Source organism: Pseudochaenichthys georgianus, chromosome 9 (assembly GCF_902827115.2).
Source record: "Pseudochaenichthys georgianus chromosome 9, fPseGeo1.2, whole genome shotgun sequence".
In the NCBI taxonomy this organism is placed as follows: Eukaryota; Metazoa; Chordata; class Actinopteri; order Perciformes; family Channichthyidae; genus Pseudochaenichthys; species Pseudochaenichthys georgianus.
Window position 1 is genome coordinate 46,139,549 of NC_047511.1, and position 17,079 is coordinate 46,156,627.

The 17,079-nt window shown below is 40.9% G+C and overlaps 1 protein-coding gene across 1 annotated transcript in view; it reads left to right on the forward strand.

Annotated features, from left to right (window-relative positions):
* The window catches only part of LOC117452240 (tetraspanin-15), a 32,150-nt gene that overhangs the window by 10,078 nt on the left and 4,993 nt on the right, over positions 1-17,079 (forward strand). Inside the window, exons 2-7 of the mRNA XM_034090747.1 lie at positions 1,207-1,392; positions 3,276-3,350; positions 3,434-3,529; positions 4,765-4,881; positions 9,989-10,039; positions 14,904-15,026. Coding sequence (XP_033946638.1) covers positions 1,207-1,392; positions 3,276-3,350; positions 3,434-3,529; positions 4,765-4,881; positions 9,989-10,039; positions 14,904-15,026 — 648 coding nt within the window. The remainder of the gene's footprint in view (positions 1-1,206; positions 1,393-3,275; positions 3,351-3,433; positions 3,530-4,764; positions 4,882-9,988; positions 10,040-14,903; positions 15,027-17,079) is intronic.

The window sequence follows — 17,079 nt, forward strand, 5'->3', positions numbered from 1 at the left end:
CCCCCCTGTTAACTGGGGGGTTTCTCCATGAACTGGGGGGGGTTCTCCTCCCGTTAACTGGGGGGTTTCTCCATGAACTGGGGGGGTTCTCCATGAACTGGGGGGGTTCTCCCGTTAACTGGGCGGTCTCTCCATTAACTGTGGGGTGTTCTCCATTAACAAATCCACTGAAACAAATGTGTGATATTGGGCTTTATAAATACACTGATTGCTTTCCTCGGTATCACAGGTTGTTGTTGGCTTGTTGCACACGGTGTCATCACGGTTTTGTTGCTCATCCTATCATGGTGAACTGAATCTATTAGGGGTCACGTCCATCGTCTTCATTCCCTGCATAATTCCTCTAAGGGGATAAAGTTTCGGTTTATGTGGGCTGGAGCCAAATCCTTCCTTAAGAGGAAACAAATCCACTTAAGAAGTTCATTAGTCTGGATTTCAGTGGAGCGTTTACACGGAGTGAGGAGATGCCAAAACATTCCTTGGTTTGATTTGAACAACAATTTGAAATAAACATTTAACGATTTTTGCATCATCAATCAATCTGGCTTGCTTGAATAATGCCATCTAAATTAAAAATGTCCAGCCTAGTTCCTCAAAGTCCAAGGTCATGTCACTTTATTATGATATATAACTCCATGCTTTAATGTTCAAAAAGCCCTTTATTTTTCTCCTACTGCCTGATTGGTCAACCGCTTAGAGATGTCCCGCCCCTTAGCCTATCACTTACAGTCATAGAGTTGCATAGAAATGCTTTATAACCTCTTTTCACCCTCTGTTCCATCACGTACAGTGTGTTGGAGCAATAACCAATAGGAGCGTGAGTGTTACATAGTGATGTCACTATTTTCCTGAAGTAAACAAAGGGTTAGGGTTAGGGAGCACTGGGATTGTAGCCTTTGCAGACCATTTACATGCACTAAAACCTATAGAACACACTACAGGAAAGAGAAAAGGGCCTCTTTAAGTGCATTTAAAAATCATTTCCGGTTACAAATACTACAATCAACCTGTATTTGTTCCTTAATACACAATTGGAGTACAGTAAGTAAAAGTATTCTGATTGTGAATAGACTTTCCTCTCACATCAGTTTCTGTAATGTCAGCATCACCAACACTGCGTACCAAACCCTCGACACTATTGCTTCTTCTTCTTCCAGTGAGTGTTTTTATCCCATTAACCCCCCCCCCCCCCCCCCCTCTCTGCAGCTGATGGGCCTCTGTGTTCTCTGTGTGGGGGTTTACGCTGAAGTGGAGCGGCAGAAGAACCGGACCCTGGAGGGCCTGTTTCTGGCCCCCGCCGTGGTGCTCATCCTGCTGGGCCTGGTGATGTTCACGGTGTCCGTGGTGGGCATGGTGGGCTCCCTGAGGGACAACAAGACCCTGCTGCACATGGTGAGGAGGAGCTCTTTGTTGTTGTTGATGTTGTGTACAGAAAGATATATTTTACCCCCGAGCGTTCCCAAGAGGATTTATTGTCGGTGCTGCTGTCGGATTTCTGTTTCCCCCTCACACTATGGAGGTTTCCAGAAATCTGTGCAGCAAAGACATTCATAACATAGTTTCTGTCGCTTGATTTTCATAATAATAACAATAAATAACATTATTTGTTGGAGGCAGGTCAAAGTGCTTTAACAGTTTGGCACAAGACAAACAGAAAATAAGATAACATTTAATTCCAGTGCAAGGTTAAAAGATATATCAGCAGCATGTGCAAGGCAAGCGCTTTGCTAAATAGATTAAAGGCATTTAATGGAACCTATTATTCAAATGTTCAGGTTCATATATATATATATATATATATATATGTGTTTCATGTCTCTACTGTGACATGTCTCCATGTTTTAATGTTCAAAAAGCTCGAAACATAGGGATTTAATCTTTACAGACCATTTACATGCACCAAAACCTGTATAGAGAGGCGAAGTCCCTCCCTTTCCGGTTGAGCTCCATGGGACCTTATTTCGGTAAAAGTATGCATTGAAGTCAATGGAGAGAGAAAGATTATCTTTCCATCCCGTTTGAATTGTGCCACGAATTACACATATGATGTTTGTCAATTTAAAAGATAATTTCGCAAGTAAAAAAATAAAAATGTCGTAAAAAATGTGTTTGTGTGAAACTGCTCAATGAACTACATCTCCCGTCTCGCTCCACACACCAAGACGGCCGTCACGTTGGAACATTTCACTTCTTTCTTTCAGAACGAGACGGAAAGTATTAAAAGAGGTGAAAATCACTCCAAGTCTGGGCACGTTGAGAGCTGTACACACACACAAGGGGAGTTAGTCTGTTCCTAAGAGCCAGCATGCGGGACCGGGACTCTGGGATTTGTAGTCTTTCTAGTTGCCTATTTTTCATAGTCTTATATTTCAACAGTTTTACGACAAACTGTGACTTTTTTTACATGGAAATTATCTTTTAGATTGACAAACATCATATGTGTAATACGTGGCACAATTCAAACGGGATCGAAAGATAATCTTTCTCTCTCCATTGACTTCAATACATCATTTTTCAGAAATAAGGTCCCATGGGGCGGAAGTAGAAGGGCGTGACTTCGCCTCTCTATAACAAACTACTGGAAAGGGAAACCCCCAAAAGCAGAATAGGGACTTGTTAAGATATAGTGCAACAGAATGACATCATGACCTTTTTAAGTACATATAAAAACAATTTAATTAAAAAAAGCCAAGATAATACAGATTTACCCAATGTTTTAGTGAGACCTGTTGCAGTAGTCGAGTCTACTGAAGATAAAAGCATAGACAAGTGTTTCCAAATCCTGCTGTGACATTAGTCTTTTAATCCTAGATATGTTCTTTAGGTGATAGTAGGCTGATTTAGTAACTGTTTTAATGTGACTGTTGAAGCTCAGGTCAGAGTCCATGACTAATCCTAGATTTGTGGCATCATCTGTTGTTTTAAACATTGCAGACTGAGGCTCAGCGCTGACTTTTATTCGTTCCTCCTAAGCTCCAAAACAATTACCTCAGTTTATCTTTATTTAATTGGAGAAAGTTCTGACACATCACGTAATTGAACTGCTCATGAATTGCTCAGCGCTTTAATTGGACCATAGCCCTGTGGTGAGATTATAATGTAAATGTGTGTGTGTGTTGTCTGCATAGCTATGGTAACTAATTTCCCATATCTGAGGAAGTGGAAGCATGTCGATGTTAAAGTAAAGAAGCCCCAGGATGGAGCCCTGAGGTATTTTATTCCTGTTTTTACCCTGAATTTTGTCTAAAAGTGAATTTTTTTCCCTGCCTCGACAGTTCCTCTGTGTCCTCTGTGTGTTGCTGCTCCTCCAGGCCATCGGGCTCACCCTGGCTCTCATCTTTGAAAACAAGGTAAATATTATTCATGTCACTTTTCCTCTAAATCCTCAGATAATATCCTAAATGATAGCATCAACACTTGTTCCTCTCTTCAGACGTCGGCCCTGTTTCAGAGCAGTATACGAGAAGGAATCAAACACTACTACGATGATCTGGACTTCAAGAACATCCTGGACTACATGCAGGAAAAGGTGGTTTGATATTTAATATATAAACACATAAAGACAGACACTTGAGGACAATAATAATGCTCTTATTTGATAATTTGTTTGCTACGCAGCTGTAGGGTTGTACCATCTCTTCCTACAGTGCAACATACAATATATAGGAGACATAAAAAGACATACAATAGTGCAAGGGACACCACGGTTTGATTTGATTTATTTCCATCGTGTAAAAAATATTAATGAAATGAAACAAGAGAATTATGATACTGTACAAACCCAAGCAGTATCAAATTAAAAAAACACAAATATTATTGACTTACAAATTAAATGATCTTCCTAATTACACATCCGAAAAGGTTGCATGTAAAAATGCAGGAATATGTCGACCAAGTACCTGTAAATAATCAAGCAGTGTGTATTTTGGAAACGTCACACTGTTTAAGATATCAATCTAATCAGTACAGTACATCAATGCATTGAGTTTCTTTGAACATGACCGTCAGAACTAAATGTCTGGAACGGGTGTTTAACCTTTAGCCGTGAGCTGAAGATGTAATCTCCCCTCACTCCTACATGCTCTCAGGAGATCATGCCGTTTGATTTCACCGTCAGTAAAACAGGAGATAAATCCTGTTCCTGCACTTTTTATTCGTCCTCCCACTGCTTGTCTTAAGTAGAGATGTCCTTCAAAATAAATGTCAGACTTTACGGACTAAGATGTGCAGACAGTTAATGTGACGAGATGCAGTGGTGGAAAGTAACTTAAGTACAATTTAGAGGTACTTGTACATAGACATTTCCATTTCCTGTTACTCTACTATACTTCTATTCCACCATCAATTAGAGACAGATATTGGACATTTTACTCCCCTTCATTTATTTGACTGATTTAGTAACTTGGAATATTTAGATTTAGTTTTTTATAATCTAATTTATCATTTTTAAATTCCACTGGATGAGGCAATGCAGCTTTATTCCAGTCACATAAATTCCATCTAAATTATATTTAAAGAGGCCCTATTATGCTTTTGGGGGGTTTTCCCTCTCCTGTAGTGTGTTCTTCAGGTTTAAGTGCATGTAAATGGTCTGCAGAGGCTAAAATCCCTGTGTCAATGGTAAGATTTAAAACATATTTACCCGAGTATAACTTTGAATGCAGGACTTTTGCTTGTAACAGAGTATTTGCACACTGTGTTATGTCTTTCTGTCTAGGTGACACGGTTCCTAATTTTCTTGTCTTTTTCTGTCTTTTCTTCCAGTTCTCCTGCTGTGGGGGGGACGAGTATAAGGACTGGGGGGTGAACCAGTACCATTTCTGTAATGGTACTGGTCCTCTGGCCTGCGGGGTCCCTTATACCTGCTGTGTCCGCAAAAAGGTGATTGCTAACACACACACACACACACACACACACACACACACACACACAAAATCTCATAAAACATCTTCACCAGCTGTGTGTATCCTTTATGTAATGCTTTCACACCAGTATTGGAGTTCATTTGGGCCAGATCAATGGACAAATATATATATTGCTCCTTAATCAATGTATTTCAAAGTGTAAAATACTAGACTAAAATACTAGACTTTGAGAAACGGGGATTTTTCACTATTTTCCGAAAATGTTTTAGACTAAATGAGAAAACAAATCAGCCGATTGATTGTTAATTAAGAAATAGTTGTTGGTCTCAGCCCTGTTGAAAAGGCTATAATCAGTCTGTCACAAAGTAGGCTGAAAAACATTAAATAACCCGCTCTCTTTTTCCATTTGAGATTTCACACAAACACTTGATCAAAGCATCCGGGACGTCTTACTATCTGCACATCGGATTGATTATACGAGTGTCTAGTATGTGGCCTCAAGGGAAGTTTTGTCTTCACCAACGAGACGAGTTGTTTTAAATCGAGGCTAAAAACATTACTTTTTCCAGCTGCTTACCCAGAAGTCTTTTAACTTGTTTTAGTACTGTTTTTAAACTATCTCTTTTATGAATCTGTTATTCCATTGTGTTCCTTTCTTTTGTCTTCTCTTATTGTGCGTTAATGTTGATGTAAAGCTCTTTGAATTGCCTCTGTCTGAAAATGAATAAACGGACCTTACCTTTAAATTAAATATAAGTCCCTGTGGTCCCCTCCTCCATCTATATATATATAGATATATATATATTTTCATGAACAATGTACGCTAGCGGCGGACCAGAACAGTTTTAAAGCTTCTTCTTGCCCGTTACGTCCCAACTAGGGGAAGAGGATAGCAACATACACCAGTTGGAATTGGTAATAATTATAAACAGTTTTATTATACAGCAGGAAACAAAAAGGCAGGCGGGAAACAAACAAAAGTGGCCGCAAGTTTAAATGGGCAACCAAACAAAGGGAAGACTCTAAAAGGGGAGCCTAATTAACTACAAACAAATATACACTAACAACCAAAATAACAACAAAACTATCCAAGTGGTACAGACTAACGAAAAGGCTAAACTAAATGACCACAGTCAACGTAATATAAACCACACGAGTTAACCACTGTTAAGAGAATTCATCACACAAACGGAAAGCACGTAGCGAGAGGCGTCTGTTCCCATAACGGAGTGATCGTCGGTCACATGCTTTAAAGTCGTCTCCAGTGCGCCGGCTGTGCGTCGGGCCCGGTGTGCTCCAATCACAATCTTCAGGGGGGCGGACCAGGAGATAGCAGCCAATGACCTCAGGGCTACCGCACAGCTCATTTACATATAACACAGGTTAACACAGTGAAGACGAGCAGGAAGACGGCAGCCGTAACTTTGCCGCTGTTGAACAGAAACAATTTTTTTATACACCTTGAACGTTTTATTTTTATTTTGCTTCTCTTTGTTACAATTATTATTATTTGTATAATTATTATTATTGTTTGTTTTGTTTCTAACATGTTCAAGTACATTGACTAATAATAATAATAATAATAATACAACATTTCTCAATTTGGGATAAATAAAGTACCTCTTATCTTAGTATGTGGCCTCAAGTAGAGTTTTGTCTTTAAATTAAAGGTCTCCTATTATGCAAAATCCTCTTCTTCATGTCTCTTCTTCATCAACACGTGTCCCCTCTTCTTCATGTCTCTTCTACATCAACATGTGTCCCCTCTTCTTCATGTCTCTTCTACATCAACATGTGTCCCCTCTTCTTCATGTCTCTTCTACATCAACACGTGTCCCCTCTTCTTCATGTCTCTTCTACATCAACATGTGTCCCCTCTTCTTCATGTCTCTTCTACATCAACATGTGTCCCCTCTTCTTCATGTCTCTTCAACATGTGTCCCCTCTTCTTCATGTCTCTTCTACATCAACATGTGTCCTCTCTTCTTCATGTCTCTTCTACATCAACATGTGTCTCCTCTTCTTCATGTCTCTTCTACATCAACACGTGTCCCCTCTTCTTCATGTCTCTTCTACATCAACATGTGTCCCCTCTTCTTCATGTCTCTTCTACATCAACATGTGTCCCCTCTTCTTCATGTCTCTTCTACATCAACATGTGTCCCCTCTTCCTCATGTCTCTTCTACATCAACATGTGTCCCCTCTTCTTCATGTCTCTTCAACATCAACATGTGTCCCCTCTTCCTCATGTCTCTTCTACATCAACATGTGTCCCCTCTTCTTCATGTCTCTTCTACATCAACATGTGTCCCCTCTTCTCCATGTCTCTTCTACATCATCATGTGTCCCCTCTTCTTCATGTCTCTTCTACATCAACATGTGTCCCCTCTTCTTCACGTCTCTTCTACATCAACATGTGTCCCCTCTTCTTCACGTCTCTTCTACATCAACATGTGTCCCCTCTTCTTCATGTCTCTTCTACATCAACATGTGTCCCCTCTGTGGAAAGACACTCTGAACGTTTCAGGAACAAAGATTCTCTCTCTTTTTGATCCATTTCTATAAAAACCTGTCTGAAAATGAGCTGATCAGATTTTGGCCACTTTGTGATGTCATAACGATGTGTTGTCTTGTGGAGCCATTAGCCAATCAGCAACCACGGTAACCCCCCCCCCCCCCCCCTTATCAACTGAATCTCCTCTAGAGCACCATTGAGTCTTTGTAACCAAATATATCTCTCAGAGGGGCGTGGGGAGGGGCTCCTTATTTTCATCTGAAGCAGGGGTCGGCTACAGGCGGACCGCGGTCCGGGTACGGATCCAGACGCCGACCTACACGGACCCGGACATATAATCAATACATTAATAGGGGATTTCAATTTTGACGGGGCGATTCTATTTGAACCACCGCCGACAGGGGGCGAAAGAGACGAGTGAGCGATACAGGGAGAGAAACACAGAAGAAGAGACGAGAGAGCGGCAGAGAGAAGCGGAGAGGAAAGTGAGTAAAGAGAATTGTTAGCGATACAGGGGGAGAAGCGGAGAGGAGAGTGAACAGGCGGGTTAGCGGCAGACAGGGAGAGACACATCATTACACATGGCGCTCTCCAAGAAGAGAAAAGTGGACAGTGGGAACCCTGAGTGGACAGACTCATGTTCCTCCGGCCCACTGGGAGCACAGAGCCAGTGTGTCTCATTTGTTCAGAGACCGTGGCGCTCATTAAAAGTGCCAAAACGCCACTATGAGACAGTGTTTGACCAAACATTCCCTCTCAAGTCAGAACTGAGGTCACAAAAACTAAATATCGTTCCAGGCTAACCAATGAGCACCTGCATGTGTGTGAGAATGGCCCTGACACCATTTCAGCCCAGATCTAAACTCCTGGCAGGACAAGCTCCAGCTCAATTCTCGCACTGAACAGAACAAAGTGAGAGAGGGACTGCAATATAAGAGGGAAAGAAAGAGAATCTTTAAAACTGTTCAATGTTATGATGTAAAGACTGATATTGTTCTATAATCGTCTGAAACTGTTGAGTCATGATGTGAAACGGTTACCAAAGAGAAAGGGAAACTCAAGCTGCTGCTACACTTTATTTTATTTATCTAAAGTTAAGCACTTTGAAGATGCACACATTTCAAAAGCTATTTTATTTATTTTCTCTATTTTATTTTTAAATGCAGCCGAGAGGAACATTACACATATCCACAGTATTTACTGTATACTTGTGTAGTTCAATGTTCATTGACAATACATATTGTTGTTTATTAATTGTACTTTCTTTATTTGATTGGCAGTCAGTCGTTGATTACATGCAGACGTTGATAAAGCTACAGCTGCTTCAATACATATCACACTAATTCATGAAGCAACTTAGACATGTTGATGTTCCGGACCTTTGCATGGGGACATTTTCTCTAACTGGACCTCGTTGAATTTGAGTTCAATACCCCTGATCTAAAGTAACAGACAGAATCAGCACTTTGGAAACAGGGCTGAAACAGAGGGGATTATGGGTAACGCTGCAATGATCTGTTTGGTGTTTCAGCCAATCAGAGACAGGCTCTGTGTATATCTGAGACCTGTGATATATTGATGAAGAACAGTATAATGGGGGACCTTTAAATATAAGTCCCTGTGCCCCCTCCTCTCTGTATATCCCCTCTATGCTCACGTCCCTGATATCGTCTCTGGAGCAGTGGAGCGTCGCCAGAGAAGTTAATGACAAAATCCTCCTCACCCGGAGCGGAGATATAAAGTGGAGCGCTGGCGAGGTCCAGGTTCCTCACGTTATCAGCTCCAGCGCTGCAGAACCTTTCCGCAAACCTCTCAGGGGACAGAGACTCCCCCGTGTGAGGGGCTTTACGCCCACATATGTGCCCACTAGCTATTCTGTTGGGAGAAATGGGTCAAATATTATCTGCGTTTATTATTATTGAGCTTAGGAAACAATCGATAAGAGGTGTAGACGAGAAGAGGCTGTTTCCAGACGTGGACGAAGTACTCGGAACATTTTAATGAAGAAGTTCTGCTGCAGTTTTTCTTTCGGACTTTAAATTGAACCCATCAGAACCTTCGGAGACACAGGTGTCACATGACATTTAAATGTTCTGGAAAGTTCCTTATGGGGGGCGACTGTGGATAAAGCGCTATATAAGTACAGTCCATTTACCATTTATGCAGCTTTAGCCTTTATTTTATCTCATGAAGTCTCTCAGTGACACACACTGAACATGGGCCAGGTCATGTGACTTTGTGTTCCCATGACAACATGTCCATGATGTCCATGGGCCAGGCTAACACATGTGACAGAACTAGCTACATTTCAGAAGCTTTTTTGTTGTTGCTTGAGTTAAGATTTAAGCCATTTAAGAATTGTAATGCTTACAAAACATGTCCTTTCTTACATTTAACCTGCTGTGGAAACATTTCTTGATCAAATTGATATGAAACAAATAAGATAATAATATAAATGATTCAAAGGGGAATTATTTTCATCGTACATTTTGACAGACATTTTTTTAATTTGTTGAACAGATTTCCCCGATCAAAGTCCAGTTAATACCGACCAACACAAACAGTGTTGTCTTTGCTCATCTCAAGTCTCTCTGTGGTTCTTTGCAGGTCGGAGAGGTCATCAACACTCTGTGTGGCTACAAGACTCTGGATCAACAGGTGAGAGAAACAAAAACACTTCTGATGCGCTGAGGGTTTTACCAAAATAATAATAGCTGCCTAGACCAAGTCTGTTTGCCGACGTAAGGCCTCCCTTCCCCCCTACTAATGCTGGATGATATGTCATGATCTTCAAACAGCCGCCTTTACATTGTGTTTTCACTCATGAGAGGGGCTAGGCCCAAAACGTTTTTTTTTATATTATATTTATTTATATCATGGAGATAGATGGTTGGAATGAAATCCTCTTTTGAATGTGGCAGGTTCACACTTAGTCCAGTAGTTTAAAGGTCCCGTGTCACGGCCATTTCCACTGATCATAGTTCCATTGTTGAGGTCGACTAGAATAGATTTACATTGTTCAATGTTCCAAACTCACATTGGTTTCTCACAGCATCTCTGTGTAGTCTGTGTATTCACTCTCTGTCCTACACGGCTTGTTGGAGCTCCTGCCCCCCCCTGTGAGCCCAGTGTGCTGTGATTGGTCGAGACGTTGAGAGGCTCGTTGCTGCGCTCCTCGCAGCAGATCGCAGCAACGATCTACAGCGAGAACAAGCGAAACTCATCCTGAGCACACACACACTCACAGCCGAAGTCAAAACAATAAGTGTGGCTTGATATTGAGAAAGGTTTATAACGCTGTGAGAATGGGTCTGCGGAGAGCCAGAAAAACGTTTACCCATTGAAACAGTCGTGGTAGATACCTTGTTTGTTTTAAACATCATAAATACACAAACAACATGAATACTGACAGGTTGTGTTCCCGAATCTCCCGCTGGTCCAAACAAAGCAGGAACAGCATCGTTCTTCAGCCCTACGCTGAGCATATCCGGCATGCATCGCTGAAAGGTTTGGGAAGCTTTGTTTCGTGAAAGGCTGGCAGAGGGTGCGGCCTCTGGGTATCCCCACGTCAGAGCACTCAGGAAGCAAATGAGGAATCTCCAACGAGGCGTTTTGGGGAGGTCTTTAGAGTTCTACTCGCTACAGGGTGCACTTTGAGGGGTTTTGACTCTGCAGACCGTTTACATGCAGAAAGACTTTCATAACTCACAAGGGGACGGGTACTAACCGGAAAAGCATGACATGGGACCTTTAAAGTAACTAAGTAGATTTACTCAAGTCACCGACCTCACCACCTTCAAAAAACGTACAAAAACTCACCTCTTCAATCTGGCTTTTAATGTGTGATTGTTGTTGTATTGCTTGATTTTAATTAGACTTTAACTATATTTATTTGTTATTTTCTTTTCACTATCTCTGTAAAGCGACTTTGAGCACCTGTGAAAGCGCCAACAAAATAACTAATTATTATTAAGTACAATTTTTAGGTACTTGTATTTTAACTGAGTATTGACATTTCTCCTACTTTGTACTTAAATCGTGTACTTTTACTTGACTACATTTATTTAATACCGTTACATTACAGATACAAAATAAAACTGCATTTCGCTGTCTCTGTATTTTTTTAACTGTTTTTTTCTGTGCTATGAAAATAAATCTAAATCTAATATCCATTGTAGAGCAAAATTATAAAGAAATGAAACCGTAAATCTTGCCTATTGTCCAGGCAAGAACAATAGCCGCTTTCACACCAAGTACTTAGCCGGTACTTGTCCCCCCCGAATTCTTTGGTCCCTGGAACTGTCCTCGTAGATCGCGTTCTCACCGGAATAAGTCCCTGAAGGAGGATTACGCAAATGAAGCCGCTGACGTCACTTAAACTTTGGAGTTGGGGACTGGCTTCAGTAGAAGCTTCCGAGTAAATGGCCAGAAGCGCCGACACCTCCTCATCACTCCACCGCTCCCATGTTTGTATCTTGTTGGTCGAATGCACTTATTGTAAGTCGCTTTGGATAAACGCGTCAGCTAAATGCAATGTAATGTAATGTGTTGCCATAAGTTGGTCTCTCTCCGTTGGTGCGCTGGGCTAATGCTGGGCTAAAGCTGGGCTAAAGCTGGGCTAATGCTGGGCTAATGCTGGGCTAATGTTGGGCTAAAGCTGGGCTAATGCTGGGCTAATGCTGGGCTAATGCTGGGCTAAAGCTGGGCTAAAGCTGGGCTAATGCTGGGCTAATGCTGGGCTAATGTTGGGCTAATGCTGGGCTAATGCTGGGCTAATGCTGGGCTAATGCTGGGCTAATGCTGGGCTAATGCTGGGCTAATGCTGGGCTAATGTTGGGCTAATGCTGGGCTAATGCTGAGCTAATGCTGGGCTAATGCTGAGCTAATGCTGGGCTAATGCAAGCAAATAATATAACAGCTTCACAAAACATTTCGGAGTTTTACGGGGCGTGGTTTGCAATACGCCCAGCCAATCAGAAATTGTTAGTGTGGCCGACACACCCACGAACCATTTCCTCCCCAGGAAAGTACTACCTCTCTAGCAGGGACTATCTGGGGGTGAAAAGGTTCGCACGAGCTAGGGACTAGTTCCAGATCTTTTTTTGGTGTGAAACCCCCCCGCCTAGTTCTCCGTACTCCGGTGTGAAAGCGCTAACTGTCTTCTGCAGTTTATTAAATGGTCAAATATCAGAAAGTATAATGAAAACAGTTTTACTATCTTGCCCTTTTTGCCTTTCCTGTGGCATTTGCTGGTTTAAAAAAAAAAGAAGACATTTGCCCTCTCTGACACCGTCTCCAGTAAATACATAATCACCAAAACCGCCTTCAAGATACAAGCATAAACTAGTTTAATCAACTTGTCACTAATAATTACACTAATTCAAATCTACATTGGCAATAAACAAAAACGGAAATAAAATAAACTATTAAGTAATATAAATCAATGTGCTCAAACATCCATTTTCATTTGCATTATTATCTTCCCCTTGTGTTTCTAATGTGATCACTTATGTGGCTTTCCATTAAGTCTGCACAATGAATGACATTTATCAAAATTACAATATGGAGACGTGCAATATCCAAATGGCACGAAGCACAATTTGTTAAAGGCTGAATAGGTGTCATTAAATGTATATTTTTCCATCACAATGAGAATGTAAAAACCATCAATGCGTCCTACATCGTTAACTCTGTAACAATAAATGCAATCAGTATATTAGATATTTCTAAATGTGCCGCCTGTGTAAATAGCATTGCTAGTTTATTGTCATTTTTAAAACATGTTTGGCTTTATGATGAAACTTTATGTTTTATTTAATATCTTAATTATGTGGGGTGTTCAGACTCTGTTTTTGAAGCAAAGAGCTGCATTTTAGATTCAAAAGATTCAAAGGGTTTATTGTCATATACGCAAAGCTATAGTGGAGAAATGGCAATGAAGTTCTTCTGACCGGAGCTCATGTAAACCAGGGATGGGCAAATTAATTAGATTAACTCAGATTAATTTATAAAGAACGTAATTAACAATAAAAATAGGAGGCTACACGTGTCTTAGGTTCAAGTTAGACTAATATCTGGGTTAGTGTTCATGACTTCATGCTTATGTCATCTTAATGGTTAATCTTAATACACACACATTGTCCGTGCTTTCCAATAGTTTAAAATAGTTTTATTCCACTGTTAAATTATCTGTTCAATACAAACATGCCACTTGTAAAAATTAAATAATATTTCTGTGAACTGATATTTGTTTAGTGGCTTATTAGAGGATGCTCCCTGAAAGATCGAAAAATGTCAATGAAGATGTCAGACTTATACTATATTTGTTAATAATTACATACAATACAAGGTGTGTGTGTGTGTGTGTGTGTGTGTGTGTGTGTGTGTGTGTGTGTGTGTGTGTGTGTGTGTGTGTGTGTGTGGTCTAGCATTACTATACTTGTGGGGACCTAAATCTGTTTACACAGTCACGTGTGGGGACTCGTCGACAAAATGGAGGTCCCCATAAGGGGAATCATTAATTTTAGGGTGAAGACTTGGTTAGGTTTAGGGTAAGGGTTAGGCATGTGTTGGTTATGGTTAGGATAGTCTCCAGGAAATGTGTGTGTGTGTGTGTGGCCCCCTGGTGGCCAGAACATAAATGACGTGGCCCCCACCACCATCCAAGTTGCCCATCCCTGATGTAAACAGAATATGATATGTACAAAAACAGAATATGAAATTAAATAATGTTCATTAAGACTAAATTAAATACGGTTTATTGCGCTTATAATTATTTTTTATTTTTCGGTTGTACCTTTATGTTCACTTTGTTTTATGGGGTTTTATATTGTAGCATCGATTCAGTTGTTCTATGTCTTATCTGTCAGAGAGAAATAATGATTTATTTTAATGTTATTATCATACCTTTTACCTCCTTGTGTCTGTTAACCTGATCAAATGTTATATTTTGCTGCATGTACCTTTTTAAAGTTCTTAACAAATAAGAGGTTTATTTTGTACTTGTGATGAGTCATTTTGTAAAGCACTTTATTATTATTATATAAAGAAGTATTTCTACTGTGTGTGACAACTTTAAAGAGTCACTGGTTCTTCTTGTATAAAGAGGAACCATACCCCACTGAAAGGTACCATGGGGTCGGATTAGAATTGTCCAAAGGGGGGTTCGTTTAGCATGAAACACTTGAAATAACTAAAGGACAAGAAAGTAGAAAGAAAGTGAGGTCACAGAAAACTATTTCTGCTAAAGTGAGCAATGATTGAGAGTCAGAACTAAACATTTCAGATGTGTGTATCTCACACTGCGCTGTCACTTTAATTCATCTACCTTTGCTATTCATGTTTTATTATCTTTGCTTTGAAATGAGTGTTTGGAGATGTCATTTTATAATATGTTTCTTAATGTCTTTCATTTTTGTAAAGCACTTTGAATTGCCTTGCCTCTCCTTATTAATAGATATTTTTGGAAGCAGGGAGTGATGAGTGTTGAAATTGAAACGTTTCCTCTTGTCCCCCCCCCCAGCATCAGCGTGAAACCCTTCACGAGTTGATCCACGTGCGCGGCTGCATCCACGCAGTCAACCTGTGGATGAGCGACAACGTGGGAATAACGACGGCTCTCTCCTGCGCCATCGGCCTGCCGCAGGTAATTTAAAACTCACGCAGCGCTTCACTGACTCTGAGCTCTGGAGCCAGGTTTCCCTCCAGGCTGTTGGGAAAACCTCCTGACATTATTAATGTTCCTCACAACAACCAGGCCTGGAATGTTACAAAACAAACATTTATTTTCTCCCCAAATAATGTGTAACCATCGGCAACCAAGGTAACCCGCCCCCCCCCCCCCCCCCCCCCTTATCACCTGAATCTCCTCCTAGAGCACCATTGAGTTCTTTGTAACCAAATCTGCCCATGCATAATTTAGACTTGTCGCGGCGCCCCTTCAGAGGAGATTTATTACAATAATTACTTTTCTAAAACAACATTGTAAATAGCATTGGTTCTCTCCAAGCACCACTCCTACAGAATAAATGAATACATTTTCTTCCTGGAGTTCAAAGACCAAACTAAGGCGATACGCAGGGCTGGCAGCATGTCCTTTATCCCCGCTCCTCAACGACGCCCACCAAAATCACTGCAAAGACGCGCACCATCTCCCCCGTCTCCATCACCGTGCCTACGGCAACCACCTCCCCTCCCTTCAAGAAAGCATCTGCAGTCTCCGAAGCCTGATAAGGATGTGTGTGTACAAAACACAACAAACTCTTACTGATATGTGCTGGGTCCAGGCTCAAGGGCGTATGGCACTCTCAACTCTTTCCAGGACAAGCCGGGGCCCCGTCTGCCAGTAGCTTTGCCGATATCTGTGTTGATAGGTAATAGATTAAGAGCGGTGAATCAGCTTAGATACAGGAAGCGCCCAAACGTTTGTGTGAGTTTATCAAATTTAGAAGTGATTCCATGTCAGCCACAGCTTGTCACAAAAAACCTGACTGATAGTGTGTTTAACCAACTTAAACTAGCTTTATTAAATGTTAGGTCTTTGGCAGGAAAAACATTTTTAATCAATGATTTTATCACTGAGCACTCGATTTTATGTTTTTAACAGACACTTGGATTGAACAAAATAACAGTGCAGCTGTTCTTATCGAATCAACCCCTCCCAACTTTAGTTTTATGAGTCAGGAAAGAATGCATAAGAAAGGGTGTGGAGTTGCTATTTTGTTCAATGATTCCCTTCAATGCAGGAAGACATCGTATGGGAACTTTGCTTCTTTTGAATATGTGGCCCTTCAGCTGAAATGCTCCCCTCGAGCTCTGTTCCTAAATATCTATAGACCACCCAAATACTGTGCAAGCTTTTTTGATGACTTTACTGAACTGCTGTCTATAGTGTGTATTGACTTTGACCGTCTAGTCATTGTTGGTGATTTTAACATCCATGTTGACAACCCCCAGGACAGAGGGGCTAAAGAACTGTTTTGTGTTCTTGATAGCTATGGACTGACTCAGCATGTGACGGAGCCCATGCACTATAAGGGGCACACTCTGGACTTAATTATCTCAAAGGGTCTGAATATCTCTAAGGTTGTGGTGACTGATGTTGCACTCTCTGACCATTCCTGTGTTTTCTTTGAGAGCTCTATTTCTGTTGACACAAATGTTCAAAAAGAGGTAACCACAAAGCGATATTTAACTGAAAATACTAGGGAAATGTTTACACAGAATTTATCTTCCACACTTGCCCCTGCTAACATCTCAGTAAATGAGCTAGTAGATCATTTTAATTCAAAAATTCAAAATGTTATAGATGCCATTGCTCCAATTAAGGTAAAGGAAGTGACTGGGAAGAAAATATCTCCATGGAGAAAGGCCATGACCGTTAAAACAGAAAAAGAGAATGTTGAAAAGCTGAACGCAGGTGGCGAAAAACAAATCTCCAGGTTCACTTTGAAATCTATAAAGAGAGACTTGGCCTTTATCATTTGGAATTGAAAAACGCACGACAGTCTTTCTTCTCCGACATCATTACCAAAAACAACGCACGTGCTTTGTTTGCTACCGTCGACAGACTAACTAACCCCCCAGTGTCAGTAGCCTCTGAATTTCTATCCACCAGGGCGTGCAATGATTTTGCCTTTTTCACTGACAAAATTCAGAAAATAAGACGAGCAGTCAGTGCCTCTGCATCAGGAACAGCA